The sequence below is a fragment of the Neoarius graeffei genome, chromosome 5, assembly GCF_027579695.1.
Source record: "Neoarius graeffei isolate fNeoGra1 chromosome 5, fNeoGra1.pri, whole genome shotgun sequence".
Taxonomy (NCBI): Eukaryota; Metazoa; Chordata; class Actinopteri; order Siluriformes; family Ariidae; genus Neoarius; species Neoarius graeffei.
The window spans coordinates 105,743,412-105,767,758 of record NC_083573.1 but is presented as its reverse complement, the minus strand read 5'-3'; the positions used below and the strand labels follow the sequence as shown (position 1 = coordinate 105,767,758).

The window sequence follows — 24,347 nt, the reverse complement described above, 5'->3', positions numbered from 1 at the left end:
GCAATAATGTAAAGAGACAGGGTGACAAGGTAAAGGGAAGGATGATGATGTAAAGGGACAGGATGACGATGTAAAGGGACAGGGCGACAATGTAAAGGGACAGGGCGATGATGTAAAGGGACAGGGCAATAATATAAAAAAGACAAGGCAAAAATGTAAAGGAATAGGGCGATGATGTAAAGGGACAGGATGATGATGTAAAGGGACAGGGCGATGATGTAAAGGGACAGGGCAATAATGTGAAAGAGACAGGCCGACAATGGAAAGGGAAAGGGCAATAATGTAAAAGAGACAAGGCAACAATGTAAACGAATAGGGCGACAATGTAAAGGGACAGGGCAATAATGTCGAAGAGACAGGGTAATGATGTAAAAGAACAAGAGAATAATGTAAAAGAGACAGGGCAACAATGTAAATGGACAGCTTGACGATGTAAAGGGACAGTGCAATAATGTAAAAGAGACAGGGTAACAAAGTAAAGGGACAAGGCAATAATGTAAAAGAGCCAGGACAACAATGTAAAGGGACAGGGCAATGATGTAAAGGGACAGGATGATGACGTAAAGGGACAGGGCGACGATGTAAAGGGACAGGGTGACAATGTGAAAGAGACAGGGCAACAAAATAAAGGGACAGGGCGATGATGTAAAGGGACATGGCGACAATGTAAAGGGACAGGGCAAAGATGTAAAGGGACAGGACGACAATGTAAAGGGACAAGGCAATAATGTAAAAGAGACAGGGCAATAATGTCAAAGAGTCAGGCCGACCACGGAAAGGGAAAGGGCAATAATGTAAAAGAGACAGGGTAATGATGTAAAAGAACAGGAGAATAATGTAAAAGAGACAGGGCAACAATGTAAATGGACAGGTCGACAATGTAAAGGGACAGTGCAATAATGTAAAAGAGACAAGGCAACAATGTAAAGGGACAAGGCAATAAGGTAAAAGAGCCAGGGCAACAATGTAAAGGGACAGGGTGACGATGTATCAGGACAAGGTGACAATGTAAAGGGACAGGGCAATAATGTACAAGAGACAGGGCAACAATGTAAAGGGACATGGCGGCGATGTAAAGGTACAAAACGATGATGTAAAGGGACAGGGCAATGATGTAAAGAGACAGGTCGATGATATAAAGAGACAGGGCAATGATGTAAAGGGACAGGGTGATGATGTAAAGGGACAGGGTAACAATGTAAAGGGACAGGGCAATGATGTAAAGGGGCAGGGCAATGATGTAAAGGGGCAGGGCGATGATGTAAAGAGACAGGGCGATGATGTAAAGGGACAGGGTGATGATGTAAAGGGATAGGGCAATAATATTAAAGAGACAGGGTGAAGATGTAAAGGGACAAGGCAACAGTGTAAAAGAGACAGGGCAACAAAATAAAGGGACAGGGCGATGATGTAAAGGGACATGGCGACAATGTAAAGGGACAGGGCAAAGATGTAAAGGGACAGGACGACAATGTAAAGGGACAAGGCAATAATGTAAAAGAGACAGGGCAACAATGTAAAGGGACATGGTGACAATGTAAAGGGACAGGGCAATGATGTAAAGGGACAGGGCGACAATGTAAAGGGACAGGGCAATAATGTAAAAGAGACAGGGCAATGATGTAAAGGGACAGGGCGATGATGTAAAGGGACAGGGTAATAATGTAAAACAAACAGGGCAACAATGTAAAGGGAGAGGGCAATAAAGTAAAAGAGACAGGGTGATGATGTAAAGGGACAGAGCGACAATGTAAAGGGACAGGGCAATAATGTAAAAGAGACAGGGCAACAATGTAAAGGGACAGGGCAATAAAGTAAAAGAGACAGGGTGATGATGTAAAGGGACAGGGCAACAATGTAAAGGGACAGGGCAATAATGTAAAAGAGACAGGGCAATAAAGTAAAAGAGACAGGGTGATGATGTAAAGGGACAGGGCGACAATGTAAAGGGACAGGGCAATAATGTAAAAGAGATGGCAACAATGTAAAGGGACAGGGCAATAAAGTAAAAGACACAGGGTGATGATGTAAAGGGACAGGGCGACAATGAAAAGGGAGAGGGCAATAATGTAAAAGAGACAGGGCAATAATGTAAAAGGTACAGGGCAATAAAGTAAAAGAGACAGGGTGATGATGTAAAGGGACAGAGCGACAATGTAAAGGGACAGGGCAATAATGTAAAAGAGATGGCAACAATGTAAAGGGACAGGGCAATAAAAGAGACAGGGTGATGATGTAAAGGGACAGGGTGACAATGTAAAGGGACAGGGCAATAATGTAAAAGAGACGGCAACAATGTAAAGGGACAGGGCAATAATGTAAAAGAGATGGCAACAATGTAAAGGGACAGGGCAATAAAAGAGACAGGGTGATGATGTAAAGGGATAGGGCGACAATGTAAAGGGACAGGGCAATAATGTAAAAGAGACAGGGCAATGATGTAAAGGGACAGGGTGACCATGTAACAGGACAGGGCGATGGTGTAAAGGGACCAGGTGATGATGTAAAGAGACAGGGCAACAATGTAAAGGGACAGGGAAATAATGTACAAGAGACAGGGTGATGATGAAAAAACTACAGGGTGATGAAGTAAAGGCGACAGGGAGATGATGTAAAGGGACAAGGCAATAATGTAAAAGATAGAGGGCGACAATGTAAAGGGACAGGGCGGCAATGTACAGGGACAGGGAAATAATGTCAAAGAGACAGGGCAATGATGAAAAAAGTATAGGGTGATGATTTAAAAGGGACAGGGTGATGATGTAAACGGACAAGGCAATAATGGAAAAGGGACATGGCACTGACAAATAGGGGGCAGGGCAACGATGTAAAAGGGGCTGGGTGATGATATAAAAGGGACAAGGCAATATTGTCAAAGAGACAGGGTGACGATGTAAAGGGACAAGGCAATAATGTAAAAGAGACAGGGTGATGATGTAAACCAACAAGGCAATAATGGAAAAGGGACAGGGCACTGACAAAAAAGGGACAGGGCAATAATGTAAAAGAGACAGGGTGACAGTGTAAAGGGACAGGGAGACAATGTAAAGGGACAAAGCAATAATGGAAAAGGGACAGGGTGCTGACAAAAAGGGGACAGGGCAATGATGTAAAAGGGGCAGGATGATATAAAAGGGACAGGGCAATAATGTAAAAGTCATAGGGAGATGATGTAAAAGGACAAGGTAATGATGTAAAAGGACGACAGCAATGTAAAGGGACAGGGCAATAATGTAAAAGAGACAGGGTGATGATGTAAAAGAGGCAGGGTGATGATATTAAAGGGACAGGGCAATAATGTAATAGAGACAGGGTGATAATGTAAAGAGACAGGGCGATGACGTAAAGAGACAGGGCGATGACAAAAAGGGGACAGAGTGAAGATGTAAAAGGGGTAGGGTGATTGATTTAAAAGGGACAGGGCAATATTGTAAAAGAGTCAGGGCGAGAATGTAAAGGGACAGGACGATTATGAAAAATAGAGTGAAAGATAGCGTGAAAGACAGTGAAAATGTTAAGCGAACTGGGTGATGATATAAAGACGACAGGGCGATGATGTAAAAGGGACAAGACAATGAGGTAAAAGGGACAGGGCGATGACATAAAATGGACAGGGCAATGATGTAAAAGGGAAATGCGATGATAGAAAGGGGACAGGGCGATGATGTAAAATTGACAGAGCAATAATATAATGGGGACAGGACTCTGACAAAAAGGTGACAGGCGACGATGTAAAAGGGGCAGGACAATAATGTAAAAGAGACAGGGCCTCAATGTAAAGGGACAAGGCAATAATTGAAAAGGGACAGGGTGCTGACAAAATAGGGACAGGACAACGATGTAAAAGGGGCTGGGTGATGATATAAAAGGGACAGGGCAATAATGTAAAAGAGACAGGGCGCCAATGTAAAGGGACAGGGCAATAATGTACAAGAGACAATGTCATGATCTAAGGGACAGGACAATAATGTAAAAGAGACAGGGCTACAATGTAAAGGGACAGTGCGACGATGTAAAGGGACAGCCCGACGATGTAAAGGGACAGGGCGACAATGAAAAGGGACAGGGCAATAATGTAAAAGAGACAGGGAAACAATGTAAAAGGACAGGTTGACGATGTAAAGGGACAGGGCAATAATGTACAAGAGACAAGGTGGTGATGTAAAGGGGCAGGGCAATAATGTAAATAAGACAGGGTGATGATGTAAGGGGACAAGGCAATAAAGTAAAAGAGACAGGGCGACAATGTAAAGGGACAGGGCAATAATGGAAAAGGGACAGGGTGCTGACAACTAGGGGACAGAGCGACGATGTAAAAGGGGCTGGGTGATGATATAAACGGGACAGAGCAATAATGTAAAAGAGACAGGGTGACGATGTAAAGGGACAAAGCAATAATGTAAAAGACACAGGCCAACAATGAAAAGGGACAGGGCAATGATGTAAAGGGACAGGGCAATAATGTAAGAGACAGGGCGACAATGGAAAGGGACAGGGCAATAATGTTAAGGAGACAGGGCGCCAACGTAAAGGGGCAGGGCGACAATGTAACGGGATAGGGCGACAATGTAAAAGGGGCTGAGTGATGATATAAAAGGGACAGGGCGATGATGTAAAACAGACAGGGCAATGATGAAAACGGTGATGATGTAAAGGGGACAGAATGAGGATATAAAAGGGACAGAATGGAGATGTAAAGGGGACAGAATGAAGCTGTAAAGGGGACAGAATGAAGATGTAAAGGGGACAGAATAAGGATGTAAAGGGGAAAGACTGATGTAAAAGGGACAGAATGAAGATGTAAAGGGGACAGAATGAGGATATAAAAGGGACAGACTGATGTTGTAAAAGGGACAGAATTAAGATGTAAAGGGGACAGAATGAGGATATAAAAGGGACAGACTGATGATGTAAAGGGGACAGAATAAGAATGTAAAGGAGACAGAATGAAGATGTAAAGGGGACAGACTGACAATCTAAAGGGGACAGAATAAGGATGTAAAGGGGACAGAATGAAGATGTAAAGGGGATAGGCTGATGTTGTAAAGGGGACAGAATAAGTATGTAAAGGGACAGACTGATGATGTAAAAGGGACAGAATGAAGATGTAAAGGGGACAGAATGAGGATGTAAAGGGGACAGACTGACAATGTAAAGGGGACAGAATAAGTATGTAAAGGGGAGAGAATGAAGATGTAAAGGGACAGACTGATGATGTAAAAGGGACAGAATGAAGATGTAAAGGGACAGACTGATGATGTAAAAGGGACAGAATGAGGATGTAAAGGGGACAGACTGACAATGTAAAGGGGACAGAATGAAGATGTAAAGGGGACAGAATGAAGATGCAAAAGGGACAGAACGACGATACGATCAGCAGGACTACTTACTTTTTCTCCTGGTGGTCCGATTGGCCCTTGGGGTCCAGGCAGCCCCTGTAGGATGAGAGAGAGAGCAGATGAACAGCCTGTGTGTGTGTGTGTGTGTGTGTGTGTGTGTGTGTGTGTGTGTGTGTGTGTGTGTGTGTGTGTGTGTACACTTTTGAACCCTCATAATGCCCCCATTGTTTCTTTGCGAACTGAATGTGGGATCGAGAAAGTGTGTATTTACAGTGTGTGTGTGTGTGTGTGTGTGTGTGAAGGCACGTGTGTTTACTGTGTGTGTGTGTATGTGTGCGCAATGTGAAGCCGGTGCTGTATGAATGAGACGCTTTCATTTCCCTCACACAGTAGGAACACTGAGACTCCGTTTAGTTGATGTGAAGCCCCGCCCACCCGCAAACCCCAGCCAATTATAACTGTGGACTCACCATGTGTGGAAGAGAATTAATCAACATTATTATTATTATTATTATTATTATTATTATTATTATTTACTCAAATGAATATATGCAAAATGACAAAGCAAATGATACATTTATATCTATTGCAGATTAATTAATTAATTAATTAATTAATTAATTAATTAATTAATTAATATTATTTTGAACAACAATAACAACAACTATTATTATTATTATTATTCACACACACACACATCACATTATCTCTAGCCGCTTTATCCTTCTACAGGGTCGCAGGCAAGCTGGAGCCTATCCCAGCTGACTACGGGCGAAAGGCGGGGTACACCCTGGACAAGTCGCCAGGTCATCACAGGGCTGACACATAGACACAGACAACCATTCACACTCACATTCACACCTACGCTCAATTTAGAGTCACCAGTTAACCTAACCTGCATGTCTTTGGACTGTGGGGGAAACCGGAGCACCCGGAGGAAACCCACGCGGACACGGGGAGAACATGCAAACTCCGCACAGAAAGGCCCTCGCCGGCCCCGGGGCTCGAACCCAGGACCTTCTTGCTGTGAGGCGACAGCGCTAACCACTACACCACCGTGCCGCCCGTATTATTATTATTATTATTATTATTATTTCTGGTTTAGTAGAAAGTTTTCAGCATTTCAAAGAAGTAAAAAAATAGCAATTACCTCAAATTAATTAAAACCAAAACACATAAACTGTTAGAATTCCCTGACGAGCTGTCACTAATGATCTGTAAATCTGTACACTATTATAATTAACTCAATCATGTGACTGATATCCAGCGAGATCACCATCAAGGTAAAGTGTGTGTTCAGTGTGAACTCACCTGTGTTCCTGGGATTCCCTGCTGTCCAGGTGGACCTGGTTCTCCTTGAGGTCCCTAAAAAAGAAAAAGAACGATAAACGAGCTTCATCTATCATGGCTATTTACTGGTAGACAAAGAAAAATAATTTTCGGCAAAAAATGTATCCACGTCATGTTTGTACAGAAATCCAAACAGGTGTTTCTGTGTTTCATTACACGGCCTGATATTTTTAATCTGCGAGCCTTTATCCGCTCAGATACCTGACGAACAATGTTTCCTTCCATCCCAGTTAGCGCTACGTCGCTAAATTTCTGACCTGAGTTAAAGGGCCTGACCTTCAGTTTTGCTTTGACTGAAACGTTCAGGTCCACTGCTGATGGCGGAGTTACGCTGAGTTAGCAAGCAGACTTGAAGTAAACACACTGGGCGTCAGTGAGTGCTGGGACAACGGGGCGAGGTTCGAGCAAGTTTCTGGGTCATTATGCTACGTGAAGTCATATGTCAATCTTCATTTCTTTGCTAGCTTGCTAACAAAACTTATGCTAGCCAGAGTGTAGAAACGTGCTAAGTCCTGATCTCTTCACTCTCAGGCAATGCTAAAACGGCCTTTTTTTTTCTTTATCGAAATTATTAGCATGGAAAATAACCGTTATTGTAATAGAACCCCATTTTTCCCCACCTTAGTAAATCATCTTGTTAATATGCTAAACAGTAATATGCTAATACAACTCAGAGTAAACGACCTGAACAGAATTTGTAAACATGATAAATAGTATTTGAATTGTTATATTAATATTTTATTATATTATTAATATTAATTACCATTACAAATAAATATCATCAGTATTAATATTATTAATATTAACCAGTATTCATGTTTTAATAATTAATAATAATTAGTATGTTGATTAATATTATTTAAAATTTATTTTCATGTCGTTCTACAAAATTTTGCTGGATATTTTGTAGCATTTCTTGACAGCAATACAAATTAAATCCAACATGTTTCCACGTCAATATTTTGCTCACATCTGTAAATTACCTCCACGGAACTGGTAATGTGAATCGGAGTAAAATTTATTCTGAAAGTGTACATCCATTAATTCGAGAAGTTAGAACATTTATCCCGTAAAACGTCATGGTGGAAATACATTTCGTTCATGACAAATGAAATTCAGCAAGCAGGAACATGATGTTGAGCTAAAAATTAAAGTATCTAAAATCGTACCATGTTTCCTTTGGGACCCTGAGGACCGTCCACACCGGCGACACCCTGTGGAGAGCCATCACATGAGATTAGCACTGAGTCCTGAGAACAGTGTGCAACAGAACTGTGTGACACTGATACTCACAGGCTGGCCAGGAGGACCTGGAGGACCTCGGGGACCGAGCAGACCTCGTGGACCCTGAGAGAGGAAAGACATGAAGGAGGTTATAATTACACAAACACACGTTTCTCAAAATATATTTCTCATTATACTGTAAAATACTAAAAACAGTGACGTTATAGGCTGAAAGCGATATTGTTCTTGTCTGTGGCCCCGATCTTGGTGATGCGTTTTCGGTATTTTTGTGACCATTAGTGCACATGGTAACCCTTCAAACAGAACTGGATTTACAATTAATTCCTTTTTAAGAGGTGTGGCTACAGGATCTGCTGCAATATCGAATCAGATCAGCTCCTCCCACTTCCTTTTGTGCATCCTTTCAACCAGGGTTCGTCAAGTTGTAGACTGGGTCTGGATCCAAACCAGAAAGTACTTCAGAGGCCAGAATAAAAGTATTTCAATAAAAATAACCAAGGGGTTGGTTAGGTGCCTCGCTCAAGGACACTTCAGCTATGGATGAAGACCGAGGGGAACGTGCTCTTCATTCACTCTCCCAGTCACACATTTTCCTGCTGGTCCAAGGAATCAAACCGGTAACCTTTTGACCCCAAAAAAGGCTTCTTTATAATAATAATAATAATAACAAGTTCAATTTATATAGCGCCTTTCACAAACCCAAGGACACTTTACAAAAGAGTTACCACCAAAAAAAAAAAAAACCTAGGAAGAATAGTGTGAGGTAAAGAGAAAAGTTTTCAAGTTAGCGTTGAAGGAAGAGACAGTGGAGCAGTCACGAAGAGATTGTGGTAACGAGCTCCAAAGTTTAGGAGCAGCAACACTGAATGATCTGCCACCCATAGATGCCAGTTTAAAACGTGGGACAGTCAGAAGTCCACAGACAGAAGATCTGAGGGAGCGGGAGGGACAGTACAAATGAATTAGCTCACAGAGATCGGAAGGGGCGAAACCATGAAGAGCTTTATTGGTTAAAAGCAGGATTTTGTATTTGATCCGAGAAATAACTGGCAACCAGTGCAGTTGCTGTAAAACAGGAGTGATGTGAGCAGTGCGCTTGGTGAGTGTGAGGACTCTTGCTTCTGAGTTTTGGATGGACTGCAGGCGATTGAGCAATGTGGCAGGGAGACCATAAAAGAGAGAATTGCAATAGTCAAGACGAGAAAAAATAAACGCATTGACCAACATATTGGCGTCAGTTTCCAAGAGAAAAAGACGGAGACGTGCAATATTGCGGAGGTGAAAGAAAGCATTCTTAGTAATTAGTTTAAGATGGGGTTCAAACGTAAGGGTGGAGTCAAAGAGAACTCCAAGGTTTTTTATAACTTGGGAAGGACTAATAGACACACCATCAACATCAATAGTAAAACTGGAGAAATTCTGAACCTGTCTTTTGGTACCTACTAATAGAACCTCCATTTTGCCAGCATTAAGTTTAAGGCAGTTCTTATGCAGCCATTGCTTAAGGTCAGTGATGCAAGTCCTTAGCAGCTGAACAGAGGCTATGGAAGGGGTGATAGTGATAGTGATATAGATTTGCAGGGTTCTCTACGAGAGGTTTTAGAGGTGCGGGCCGCCCCCCTTTCTGTGATTCCCGCACCCGTTTAATTTCTGCCGCCCCTTTACAAAAGGAAGAGACGTCCCTTTGTTTTCTTTGTGACAGATAGCCTTTCTCTGTTGGAGTACCGACAACGCGACAACACCCGAGTGTGAAACTCATTTACCAGCAATTAGTTTAGTCAGTCTGACGATTATAGTCTAAGAAAAGCGTTTCACACTTCGGCGTTTTTGACACATTGTTCTTGCGCCAGGAGATAACACGCCTTTATAATAACATGTGTGAATCGACACCAAGTTCGAGATAACTGATTGTTATTGTCGGCAGGGAAATAAAGGATAAAAACAAAAAGTTCAAAGTTGGTGCGGCAAGCATGATATTGCCTATAAAACCATGAGGACCTGGCTGTCAGTGTTACTGTAGCTCTTGAAGTGCGTACACTCTGTCGAAATGTCTCTCGAGCGATTCGGTTTTACACATAAGCGTTCCACTGTCGACATCGAAAACATCGATCCAAATTGATTTTGTATCGCTCCAATTGATTCCTCTATTCTAAATAATTTCTATTTGAGAGTATTTTAAGCAAATTTTATGCTAATGACATATATAAATGTATGCAAATTTGTTTCAAGGTCATCCGATTGACCCCACCCCCCTATATTTTCAATCCGTGGAGAACCCTGATTTGAATATCTTCAGCATAACAATTAAAGTTAAGGCCATGGTTATGAATAATCTGGCCTATAGGAGAAACATATAATATAAAAAGAAGGGGACCAAGGACGGAACCCTGAGGCACACCTTGAGCAACAGTAGCAGTGGATGATTTATGAACACCAATAGAAATAAACTGTTGCCTGTTTGCTAGATATGACTGAAACCAGGATAAAGCTAAGCCAGTAATACCAAAAGAAGACAGTCTGGAAATGAGTCTCTCATGATGTATGGTGTCAAAGGCAGCTGTGAGGTCCAAGAGAACAAGGACATTGAGATGACCAGCATCAGTTGAGAGCAGGAGGTCATTAACAACTCTTAGGAGAGCAGATTCAGTGCTATGCATATTGCGAAAGCCTGACTGAAAGGGTTCATAGACATCATTATGAGCAAGAAAAGTATGAAGCTGAGAGTCTTTTGGTCTTTAACCTTTAGACCAAAGCTTCCTCTCCAGACATGACACCCACATGACTCCAAACAGGTCTGATTCATCTGTTTGTGCGAAATAAACACGTGCCTTATTAATGGGGTGCTGAGTAACATCACGCGTCAAGAAAATGATGTTTAACGAGATCGTCGATGACAGCATAGCTCACTCTGGCCCCGCCTACGGTAGTCCTGAAGGAACAATTTAAAGTGGGCCACCTTGCGCAATAAATGTTGCACTATATACAAGCTATATATAGAAGCGAGATCCATCCTAGGAATACCAACCTAATTGCCAGAAAGAATCCAAAACGGCGAGGAATTGACCGAGAAGAAGCGATTTTTGTTGATCTGCTCATTAAGGATTAATTAATCCATAACTTCATTAATAAATGTAATGAAGCAAATCAGGGTAGAAGTTACACATGCCCCAGGCAGACCTACGGTACCTTCCTGCCAAAAAGAATAAAAATCGGTGAAGAATTGAGAGAGAAGAAGCGACTTTCGTGAAATGCCGGACGGACAACACATGATAGGATAAACTCATCGTCTGTTGGCTGGATGAGCTAATAAGGCGATGGTCACACTGCAGCTCATGATGCTTTGCGATGGATTATCGATGAAAATGAGGCGTTTTGTGGCAATGCTTCCCCGAACTTTGGGAAGTACTCCCAAATCCATCTGCGAATATACGCGACTTAGTTTGCCGACCAAAACATTACCACCAAATTTCAATCCATCCACTGATTTTTTTCACAACGATTTTGGCTACTCACAAAGCAGAGACAGACCAAAAATCAACTCGCGAAGCTCGGAGAACATTCGATTGGTGGCAAAGCTACCGATTTTTCGTCGCCAAGTATTCGCAAACCCATCACAGGCTGGAGTGCGACTGTAGCCTAATTTAAGAAACAATGATGTGTGCAAACGAATCAGACATGTTTGGAGTCATGTGGGTGTTAATGAAGTGCTGGATCATTAAAACATCATTAAAAAATAGTTAATTTCTCGAAAACTGTTTGAGCACAAAGTTTTATTTTACGTGCACAAACAAATCAGGGCGGCACGGTGGTGTAGTGGTTAGCGCTGTCGCCTCACAGCAAGAAGGTCCTGGGTTCGAGCCCCGTGGCCGGCGAGGGCCTTTCTGTGCGGAGTTTGCATGTTGTCCGCGTGGGTTTCCTCCGGGTGCTCCGGTTTCCCCCACAGTCCAAAGACATGCAGGTTAGGTTAACTGGTGACTCTAAATTGAGTGTAGGTGTGAATGTGAGTGTGAATGGTTGTCTGTGTCTATGTGTCAGCCCTGTGATGACCTGGCGACTTGTCCAGGGTGTACCCCGCCTTTCGCCCGTAGTCAGCTGGGATAGGCTCCAGCTTGCCTGCGACCCTGTAGAACAGGATAAAGCGGCTAGAGATGATGAGATGAGATGAGAAGTTCATGGAAAAGAACCAATAAACACTCCAGAACTCCAGTTTGTTTAAACACTGTGTCTTCTGTCGCAGAGCCTCTTTTGCAGTTGATCCAATCGCATATAAATATGGAAATAATATGGAAATAATTTATCTGAAGGCAGCTCAATGGAGCAGAGATTAGCTACAGGAAGCTAGAGAGGTCAGAAAGGATTTTTTTTTTCTCATGATGGTCGAATATGAAGTTAAAACATGACTTTAAAAAAGCTGATACAAACAGAACGCTCGTAGATGAATCGATGAACATTTTAAGCGTTTGCTTTCATCTCTGTTTAAACAGAGCTGTCTCATCGGGTCAGAGCAGAGTACATCATGGCAAAAGAGTCTTAAATGGTTTTTATTCTTAAGCATATGCATCTGAAGCGTAGGAAGGTTATGGGACAATGAAAGGGAAGATGTTTAAAAGACTAATTTGTTGATATTTTGGGAAGGAGAATCAGCAAACAGTAACTCCAGGAGCAGATGGGACTGGTTTGTCTTTCTGTTGGAGTGGCCTTGAGTGAGATACTGTACAGAAACAGCCACACACACACTCTTCCATTTCCATGATAATCGAAAGGTTCTCATCTCATTATCTCTAGCCGCTTTATCCTGTTCTACAGGGTCGCAGGCAAGCTGGAGCCTATCCCAGCTGACTACGGGTGAAAGGCGGGGTACACCCTGGACAAGTCGCCAGGTCATCACAGGGCTGACACATAGACACAGACAACCATTCACACTCACATTCACACCTACGCTCAATTTAGAGTCACCAGTTAACCTAACCTGCATGTCTTTGGACTGTGGGGGAAACCGGAGCACCCGGAGGAAACCCACGCGGACACGGGGAGAACATGCAAACTCCGCACAGAAAGGCCCTCGTCGGCCCCGGGGCTCGAACCCGGACCTTCTTGCTGTGATGCGACAGCGCTAACCACTACACCACCGTGCCGCCTCGAAAGGTTCTGTATTGCATAAAAGATAACTGCTGTCACAATTTATTAAGTAACATATTTAACGTAATTTATGTAGCTGGACCTTTACAAATTGTGATGCCTTCATACTGGGATACAAGGAGATTTCACTTCATGGTTTTAACGTTATTTCAGAAGTAGCTGAAAGAAATTAAAGATGTTTTCACTTTCTCATGCACATTTGTGAAAAGAAAATACACAAAGCTGTTGAGTCTTATGACCTCCACCAACTTTGTTGAAGGAGGTTATGTTTTGCGCCTCCATTTGTTAGACTTTTCCCAATGTAACTCAAAAAGTACTGAATGGATTTGGATGGAATTTGGTGGAAAGCTGAGCCATGGGCCAAGGAACAATTGATTAGATTTTGATGCAAATCCAGATATAGTGCTGAGCGTAAATGAGTGCACCCCCTTTGAAAAGTAACATTTTAAACAATATCTCAATGAACACAATTTCCAAAATGTTGACATTTAATATAACATCTGTTTAACTTATAACGTGAAAGTAAGGTTAATAATATAACTTAGATTACACATTTTTCAGTTTTACTCAAATTAGGGTGGTGCAAAAATGAGTACACCCCACAACAAAAACTACTACATCTAGTACTTTGTATGGCCTCCATGATTTTTAATGACAGCACCAAGTCTTCTAGGCATGGAATGAACAAGTTGGCAACATTTTGCAGCATCAATCTTTTTCCATTCTTCAACAACGACCTCTTTTAGTGACTGGATGCCGGATGGAGAGTGATGCTCAACTTGTCTCTTCAGAATTCCCCATCGGTGTTCGATTGGGTTCAGATCAGGAGACATATTTGGCCACTGAATCACTTTCACCCTGTTCTTCTTCAGAAATCCAACAGTGGCCTTAGATGTGTGTTTGGTCATGTTGGAAAAGTGCACGACGACCAAGGGCACGGAGTGATGGTAGCATCTTCTCTTTCAGTATAGAGCAATACGTCTGTGAATTCATGATGCCATCAATGAAATGCAGCTCCCTGACACCAGCAGCACTCATGCAGCCCCACATAAGGACACTGCCACCACCATGTTTCACTGTAGGCACCAGGCAGTTTTCTTTGTATTCCTCACCTTTGCGACGCCATACAGTTTTGAAGCCATCAGTTCCAAAACCATTTATCTTGGTCTCATCACTCCAGAGTATAGAGTCCCAGTAGTCTTCATCTTTGTCAGCATGGGTCCTGGCAAACTCTCGGCGGGCTTGTTTGTGCCTGGGCTTTAGGAGAGGCTTCTTTCGTGGACGGCATCCATGCATGCCATTCCTCTGCAGTGTACGCCGTATTGTGTCACGGGAAATAGTCACCCCAGTTTGGCTTTCTACTTCTTTAAATAACTGCAGTGAACTTATATGCCGATTTTCTTCAACCCTTCTCATCAGAAGACGCTCCTGTCGAGGTGTGAACTTCCGTGGACGACCTGGACGTCTCTGTGAGATGGCTGCAGTTCCATCTTTCTTAAATTTTTGTACCACTTTTGCTACAGTATTCTGACTGATAAGTAAAGCTTTGCTGATCTTCTTGTAGCCTTCACCTTTGTGGTGTAAAGAAATTATTTTCTTTGGGGAATTCTGAAGAGACAAGTTGAGCATCACTCTCCATCCAGCATCCAGTCACTAAAAGAGGTCATTGTTGAAGAATGGAAAAAGATTGATGCTGCAAAATGTCGCCAACTTGTTCATTCCATGCCTAGAAGACTCGGTGCTGTCATTAAAAATCATGGAGGCCATACAAAGTACTAGATGTAGTAGTTTTTGTTGTGGGGTGTACTCATTTTTGCACCACCCTAATTTGAGTAAAACTGAAAAATGTGTAATCTAAGTTATATTATTAACCTGACTTTCACGTTATAAGTTAAACAGATGTTATATTAAACTTCAACATTTTGGAAATTGTTTGTGTTCATTGAGATAAAATGTTACTTTTCAAAGGGGGTGCACTCATTTACGCTGAGCACTGTATGTATGTGTATCCAGGATCCAGATGTGCATGTAGATCCAGGATTCTTTGCTTGCTCCTAATGTAACTTAAAAAGTAGAGAGGGATTTGGATGAAATTTGGTGGAAAGGTGAGCCATGGGCCAAGGAACAATCCATTGGATTTTGATGCAAATCCAGATATGTATGTGGATCCAGGATTTATTTTTTTTTACTTTTCCCAACGTAACTCAAAAAGTTGTGAACAGATTTGGATGAAATTTGGTGGACAGCTTTAATATTATCCTAGGTTCTACAGATTTGATTTTGATGTTGATAACACGTGGCTTAGTGGCGGTATAGACTCTATCAAGTGCCCTTCTAGTGAGACACTTTGCTGGTGTTAATTACATGATGCTTCATCAGCTGTCTGGTATTTAGTTAAAATTTGAGAAAAATCGCTTGGTGTGGTGGGTTATGAAATGGACTTTAAATGGGTATTGAATTTAATTTCGAAAGTCACACCCACTATTACTGCACTTATACCTAACCATGTGAAATATTAGCAATATTATTTTATGCACAAACATATTAGCAATACACTGGTGATATTACAGCATTAATTATATTAATCTACAGCACTGATGAAATATACTGCATGGCATCTGGAAGTCTAGGAAGGAAAACAGGAAGCTCACTCGTAAACATGTTCAACTTCATATATGATTAGTGAAAGTGCAAACTCACGCTCTCTCCAGCCAACCCTCGTGGTCCGATCTCTCCATCTTCTCCCTACAGAGACAAGAGATGACAGCGGTTTTATATTTCAATCAAAGTGGATGCTATGAAGATTAAAAAAATAAAAAAGAACACTTACTCTGGGTCCGTCCTCTCCAGGAGCACCAGGGGGTCCACGGGGACCAGAATCTCCCTGACAAGAGGGAGAGAAATAGAGAGAATTAGAACCAGTGAGAGATGGAGATAGAGAGAGAGAGAGAGATTTTAATTTCTTGTTAGTCATGAGCGTAATGCGTAATGTGTGTGAATATTCCAGAACAGAGGGCCTCTATATTAACGCTCTAGCTGTTTGAGTCCTTGCTGAATGATAGAAAGCTCGGTTTCCTCATCTGTGTGCCAGTGAGTTTTCTTCAGGATGCTGGTGTTTTCAGGGCCATTAACAAAATGCAGGTAATCCATCACACTGACACATCATTTATTACTGCTAACGGTCTCATAAATTATAATGAGATGTGAATATATTTCATAGTCAAGTACACCTAAATGTTTACGACGCATTATTACTGCTGTTTCTGAGCCTGTACCAGTGGGCAAGGACTTACTGTGGGAGTAGTTTAATCTCGGATTTGATTACACACCCACCCACCCCCCCCCCCCCCCCCCCCACACACACACACACATACACACACACACACACACAAATTTAATCAGACACTAAAATGTTAAACGCACGAAAATATTTCAGACCCCACCAACCAGTCACCAGAAAATTACATTCCTGATTTTCATCTGTGTAATGCTACAAACAATGATATTACACACTGATGTAATGGTGTTGTAAAGTAAAATGGTGGAATGTAATGTAACCGGAAGATGCTTCAGAGTAACAACAACATAATATAATAATGGCATAATCAAATATAGGGTGCGGCATAATGTGAACACATGCAACAATGCGGTGTGATGTAATGATTACACAATATAACATGTGGTATGATGTAGGGATGATACAGCGTAAACTATAATACAATTAAAGGATTCGAGAACGCATCATCAGTTATATGTAATAAGGACGCAGTTTAACATACAGTACAAGGTAATGACTGCATAATGCAACATACTGTACAAGGTAGTGAATCCATAACGTACCATTCAGTACGAGGTAAAGAATCCACAATGTAACATTCAGTACAAGGTAAAGAATCCACAATGCAACATTCAGTACGAGGTAAAGAATCCACAACATAACATACTGTACAAGATAAAGAATCCACAATGCAACATTCAGTACGAAGTAAAGAATCCACAACATAACATACTGTATGAGGTAAAGAAGCCACAACATAACATTCAGTACGAGGTAAAGAATCCACAACATAACATTTGGTTCAAGGTAAAGAATCTACAACGTAACGTACTGTATGAGGTAAAGAATTCACAACATAATATACTGTATGAGGTAAAAAAAAATCCACAAAGTAACATACTGTACGAGGTAAAGAATCCACAACATAACATTCAGTACGAGGTAAAGAATCCACAACGTAACATACTGGATGACGTAAAGAATCCACAATGTAACATACTGTATGAGGTAAAGAATCCACAACATAACATTCGGTACGAGGTAAAGAATCCACAATGTAACATACTGTACGAGGTAAAGAATCCACAACATAACATTCAGTACGAGGTAAAGAATCCACAACGTAACATACTGGATGACGTAAAGAATCCACAATGTAACATACTGTATGAGGTAAAGAATCCACAACATAACATTTGGTATGAGGTAAAGAATCCACAATGTAACATACTGTATGAGGTAAAGAATCCACAACATAACATTCGGTACGAGGTAAAGAATCCACAATGTAACATACTGTATGAGGTAAAGAATCCACAACATAACATTCGGTACGAGGTAAAGAATCCACAATGTAACATACTGTACGAGGTAAAGAATCCACAACATAACATTCAGTACGAGGTAAAGAATCCACAACGTAACATACTGGATGACGTAAAGAATCCACAATGTAACATACTGTATGAGGTAAAGAATCCACAACATAACATTTGGTATGAGGTAAAGAATCCACAATGTAACATACTGTATGAGGTAAAGAATCCACAACATAACATTCGGTACGAGGTAAAGAATCCACAATGTAACATACTGTATGAGGTAAAGAATCCACAACATAACATTCAGTACGAGGTAAAGAATCCACAACGTAACATACTGGATGACGTAAAGAATCCACAACATTAAATTCACGATTAGGTAAAGAATCCACAACATAACGTACTATATGAGGTAAAGAATTCACAACGTAACATAGTGTACGAGGTAAAGAATCCACAACATTAAATTTAGCATGAGTTAAAGAATTCACAATGTAACATACTGTATTAGATACAGTCTCTTGCAAAAGTATTCATCCCCCTTGGTGTTTGTCCTGTTTTGTTGCATTACAAGATGGAATTAAAATGGATGTTTGGAGGGTTAGCACCATTTGATTTACACAACATGCCGACCGCTTTAAAGGTGAACATTGTTGTTTTATTGTGACACAAACGATAATTAAGATGAAAAAACAGAAACTGGAGTGTGCTTAGGTAACCCCCCGAAAGTCAATACTTTGTACAACCAACTTTTGCTACAATTACAGCTGCAATTACAGCTGAAAGTCTCTTGGGGTATGTCTCTATTAGCTTAGCACATCTAGCCACTGGGATTTTTGCCCATTCCTCAAGGCAAACCTGCTCCAACTCCTTCAAGTTAGATGGGTTGCGTTGGTGGACAGCAATCTTCAAGTTATGTCTCAGATTCTCAATTGGATTGAGATCTGGGCTTTGATTAGGCCATTCCAAGACATTTAAATGTTTTCCTTTAAACCACTCCAGTGGAGCTTTAGCAGTATGTTTAGGGTCATTGTCCTGCTGGAATGTGAACCTTCGTCCCAGTCTCAAACCTCTGGCCGACTCAAACAGGTTTCCCTCCAGAATTGCCCTGTATTTAGTGCCATCCAGCTTTCCTTCAGTCCTGACCAGCTTTCCTGTCCCTGCAAATGAAAAACATCCCCACAGCATGATGCTGCCACCACCATGCTTCACTGTAGGAATGGTGTTCTCAGGGTGCTGGGTTTGCACCACATATGGTGTTTCCCATTATGGCCAAAAAGATCAATTTTAGTCTCATTTGACCAGAGAATGTTCTTTCATGTGTTTGGGGAGTCTGCCACATGCTGTTGGGCAAACTCCAAACGGGTTTTCTTCAGCAATGACTTTTTTCTGGCCACTCTTCCATAAAGCCCCACCCACTCTGTGGAGTGTTCGGCTTAAAGTGGTCCTATGGACAGATACTCCCATCTCCACTGTGGATCTTTGCAGCTCCTTCAGTGTTATCTTTGGTGTCTTTGTTGCATCTCTGATTAATGCCCTCCTTGCCCGGTCTGTGAGTTTTGGTGGGCAGGGCCTTCTCTTGTCAGGTTTGTAGTGGTGCCATATTCTTTCCATTTTGCTATAATGGATTTAATGGAGCTCTGTGGGATATTCAGAGTTGGGGATATTTTTTATAACCCAACCCTGATCTGTACTTCTCCACAACTTTGTCTCTGACCTGTTTGGAGGCTGCTTGGTTTTCATGTTGCTTGCTTAGTAGTGTTGCAGAGTCAGGGTCCTTCCAGAACAGGGTGATTTATACAGACATCATGTGACAGATCATGTGACACTTTGATTGCAAACAGATGGATCTTAATCAAGTCATTATGTGACTTATGAAGTGAATTGGTTGGACCAGCTCTTATTTAGGGGTTTCATACGAAAGGGGGTGTATACTTATGCACACTCCAGATTTCTGTTGTTGTTTTTTTTATCTTAATTATTGTTTGTGTCACAATAAAAAATAAAAAAAAATTGCACCTTTAAAGTGGCAGGCATGCTGTGTAAATCAAATGGTGCTAATCCTCCAAAAATCAATTTTAATTCCAGCTTGTAATGAGACAAAACAGGACAAACACCAAGGGGGATGAATACTTTTGCAAGACACTGTAAAGAATCCACAAAGAAACGTACAGCTAATATATAATATACAGTACATTCTAATATTATATAATGTTGTTTTTCAATACCTTGTTTCTAAACCTTTCTAAAATGCACATTAACACCAGGACGTCATCATAAAAAAAAAAAAAAAACAGCTCTAAAAATACAAACCTCCTTTAAAGAAGCTTTAATCTGTGTTTAATGTGTCTGAGTGCCCTTTCTCTTCATCCCAGGGCCTTTAAATCCTGTAAAGATGTTTGTCTGTAATCCGATAAAAGCCTGTCTGTCATTCACCTGGAGCACAAAGCAGCACTGTTCCACTCCGAAACGCCAGTGGCTGCATACACGCTAAACGAGATCACCTGAAACACTCAGCAGATCCTCACTGTAATACCTCGACAGGGAGCTCTATTGATTACCAGAGCGATGATAAGTACTGTCGTTATGGTCCAACTGTAAGTTGGAAAGCATTATGCGACAGATACAGCTCTCTGAGCGCTGGTTACAGTCCTTCTGTGGAGGCGAAACGATAATTCCAGAGTTCCCAGTAAGTTGATAACATTCCAGACCACATTGTCCGTCCTACTCAGGAGTCATTTAAAGATGTGAATAAATATCGCACTCTGTGGTGAAAGATAACTTGTTTATATAGCGCGACCTCACAGATTATGTTGCTAGCCAGTCATTTGCTAGCTCCCAAATTTAGCTTGCTATTTATGTGACAGGGAACAGAATTTAAAAAAAAAAAAAACATAAACAAAAAACAAGAGCGCTCTGAGAGCACAATATCCCCCACTGACAACTATGCTATATAACCATGCCTGGGACGGACAGACGGGCACCGCCACGACATAATCCCCCTTCGGGCCTTTCGGCCAGCGAGGGATAAAAATTGTGAGGGAAGTTGATTTCAGAAAGCAAACACTCCTTGATGGCGTGTAACTCTGGGAAAATTTCCCCAAATTAAACAAAATTTCAATACACTACCGTTCAAAAGTTTGGGGTCACCCAGACAATTTTGTGTTTTCCATGAAAAGTCACACTTTTATTTCCCACCATAAGTTGTAAAATGAATAGAAAATATAGTCGAGACATTTTTCTGGCCATTTTGAGCATTTAATCGACCCCACAAATGTGAAGCTCCAGAAACTCAATCTGCTCAAAGGAAGGTCAGTTTTATAGCTTCTCTAAAGAGCTCAACTGTTTTCAGCTGTGCTAACATGATTGTACAAGGGTTTTCTAATCATCCATTAGCCTTCTGAGGCAATGAGCAAACACATTGTACCATTAGAACACTGGAGTGAGAGTTGCTGGAAATGGGCCTCTATACACCTATGGAGATATTGCACCAAAAACCAGACATTTGCAGCTAGAATAGTCATTTACCACATTAGCAATGTATAGAGTGGATTTCTGATCAGTTTAAAGTGATCTTCATTGAAAAGAACAGTGCTTTTCTTTCAAAAATAAGGACATTTCAAAGTGACACCAAACTTTTGAACGGTAGTGTATGTGTATAATTGCCATACCAAAGCCTGTTGCCAAGTTTGGTGAAATTCCTCCATAAATCGTAACAGGAGTTGATTTCAGAAGAACATACACCTTCATGAAATTGTCAAAGTACAAGTTATTTAATCAAGGGTCAAAACTCTGGGAAAATTTTCACAAACAAAATTAAATCGCAATCTGCGTATTACCGTCATATACCAAGGCTTTTTGCCAAGCTTCGAAAAATTCGTCCAAAACTTGTCAGAGGAGTTGATGTCAGAAGGCGAGCGCACCTTCATGAAATTGTGAAAGTACAAGGTTGTTAATCAAGGGTGGTAACTCTGGTAAAATGCGACCGAATTGAACAAAATAACAATATGCGTATTAGTGACATATAACAAAGACTTTTACCAAGTTTCGTGAAATTCTTCCAAAAATTGTGAGAGGAGCTGATTTCAGAAGGTGAGTACACTTCCCGGGACGGATGGACAGATGGACGGAAATCGCCACGACATAATCCCCCTTTGGGTCTTTCGGCCAGCGGGGGATAAAAACGGGTACTTGTCTCACAGATGTTCTACGAAATTAAACGTAACTATAAACGGATAAAAAGTACAGCGTGTCGTTCTTGAATAAATGCACAACTTTAATCATCGGTAAGTTGCTGGGGTACAAGAGAAATATAACACTTCCCAGATGTGCTCTCACAGAAAAATAGGGTGGCAGGAATAACGCTGTGTCATCATAACTCAGTCCTTGATTATTTTCCAAAAGCTGCACGACACGGAGTGTTTTATTCTCGACTCTACTCTCAGAGCTCAGTAATGCGCTGAGATGAATGAATTATTACTAAATGCACTGTATATCAAACTGCAAAATTGTGTGTGTGTGTGTGTGTGTGTGTGTGTGTGTGTGTGTGTGTGTGTGTGTGTGTGTAATCACGCAAGACAGTGTTTGTACTCACCCTGTGTCCTTTCTCTCCTGGGAGACCTGGAAGGCCATCAAACCCTCTGTCACCCTACACACACACACACACACACACAAAATGTCAGAAATGTAAATGACGTACACACTCTGACCTGACTGTAGAGATTTTAAAGAGCCTGTGACTGTCCTGCAGCAGTGTACAGCGTTCACTCCACACTGACACTGTTACAGAAATTATATGAGTGATTCCACGCTTATGGGTACTGAAATGGGGACATGAACTTATTTTTAAAAATTCACCTAAAACCATTTCTTTTTTTACCATCAGGTCACAAAACATGTAATCTTTAATGAATGATATGTTAAAAGATAACTTTAATTTTCTGAGATGTAATAAAAACATATTTATATGCCAAAGTCAAGCCTATGAGTTCCAAAATGATGTCTGTTACATTACTTCTGTTACGATTGTCCATCTCGCGTCTGTTACAAATTAATTACAGTCTAGCTATATACCATGTTAATCTTATTGAAAGAATGTGTATGTTTATTCTACTACACATGTTCATTAATTATATTTGCTAAAACATCACCTTCCTATGTTTCAAAAAGTAATTCTACATTGTTAAAATTGAGAATATATATGTCCACAACACTTCTGTTACGTTCTGACTTTGGCATATAAATATGTTTTTATTACATCTCAGAAAATTAAAGTTATCTTTTAACATATCATTCATTAAAGATTACATGTTTTGTGACCTGATGGTAAAAAAAGAAATGGTTTTAGGTGAATTTTTAAAAATAAGTTCATGTCCCCATTTCAGTACCCATAAGCGTGGACTCACTCATATACATTATACAGCTTTAACTTAGAGTTAGTTAAAGGTCCGAACCTTAGCTCCAGGTTCTCCAGGCATTCCACGAGCTCCATCACCACCAGCACGACCCTTTCACATACACACACATCAGAGATACATTATTATTAGTCATCAGAGTAAAATTGGAACATGGTGCTCATCTCATCTCATCTCATCTCATCTCATTATCTGTAGCCGCTTTATCCTGTTCTACAGGGTCGCAGGCGAGCTGGAGCCTATCCCAGCTGACTATGGGTGAAAGGCGGGGTACACCCTGGACAAGTCGCCAGGTCATCACAGGGCTGACACATAGACACAGACAACCATTCACACTCACATTCACACCTACGCTCAATTTAGAGTCACCAGTTAACCTAACCTGCATGTCTTTGGACTGTGGGGGAAACCGGAGCACCCGGAGGAAACCCACGCGGACACGGGGAGAACATGCAAACTCCACACAGAAAGGCCCTCGCCGGCCACGGGGCTCGAACCCGGACCTTCTTGCTGTGAGGCGACAGCGCTAACCACTACACCACCGTGCCACCCACATGGTGCTCAATTTATGTTTAATTAATTACCTTCATTTTTTATTTTGTTTATTGGAAATAGGTGTCACAAAAGTGTCTAATTTTTCTACACAGTCCCAGAGCTTTCCAATTTATTAAAAATTCATTGTTCCTGAAAAAAGAATATGATGGAAACTCGCTCACTCCGCCCCATTCTCATTACTGATTCGTTTCAATCTGACAAATGGATTTGAGAAAGAAAGAAAGAAAGAAAGAAAGAAAGAAAGAAAGAAAGAAAGAAAGAAAGAAAGGGAAGGACACTTTTAACTAAAGAATAATATTACACTTGGTTGGGAAAATAGAAATAGAAATACAGTCAAGCCGGAAAGTCTGCACACCCCTTTCACCTTCTCCACGTTTTATTACGTTACAGACTTATTCTACACTAGACTGAGTTCATTTTTTGTCACAAAATTCTACACAAAATAGCCCGTAATGACAAAGCGAAAGCAGGCTTTTAGACATTTGTGCTAATTTATTAAACATCAAAATGTAAAATATCATATGTACACCAGTGTGCACACCCTTTAATATGACACCCAAAAGTGAGCTGAGGTGCATTTGGTTTCCACTGATACTGCCTGAGATGTTTCTACAACTTAATTGGAGTCCACCTGTGGTAAATTCAATTGATTGGACATGCTTGGGGATTGCCAACACCTGCCTATATAAGGTCCCACAGTTCACAG

The 24,347-nt window shown here is 41.1% G+C and overlaps 1 protein-coding gene across 1 annotated transcript in view; it reads right to left on the bottom strand.

The window, feature by feature from the left end:
- Positions 1–24,347, bottom strand: part of col11a1a (collagen, type XI, alpha 1a) — a 256,824-nt gene that overhangs the window by 128,813 nt on the left and 103,664 nt on the right. Inside the window, exons 17-24 of the mRNA XM_060922694.1 lie at positions 23,126–23,179; positions 22,267–22,320; positions 15,904–15,957; positions 15,774–15,818; positions 7,983–8,036; positions 7,859–7,903; positions 6,651–6,704; positions 5,391–5,435 (exon numbers count right to left, since the gene is read on the bottom strand). Of these exons, the coding sequence (XP_060778677.1) occupies positions 5,391–5,435; positions 6,651–6,704; positions 7,859–7,903; positions 7,983–8,036; positions 15,774–15,818; positions 15,904–15,957; positions 22,267–22,320; positions 23,126–23,179 (405 nt within the window). The remainder of the gene's footprint in view (positions 1–5,390; positions 5,436–6,650; positions 6,705–7,858; positions 7,904–7,982; positions 8,037–15,773; positions 15,819–15,903; positions 15,958–22,266; positions 22,321–23,125; positions 23,180–24,347) is intronic.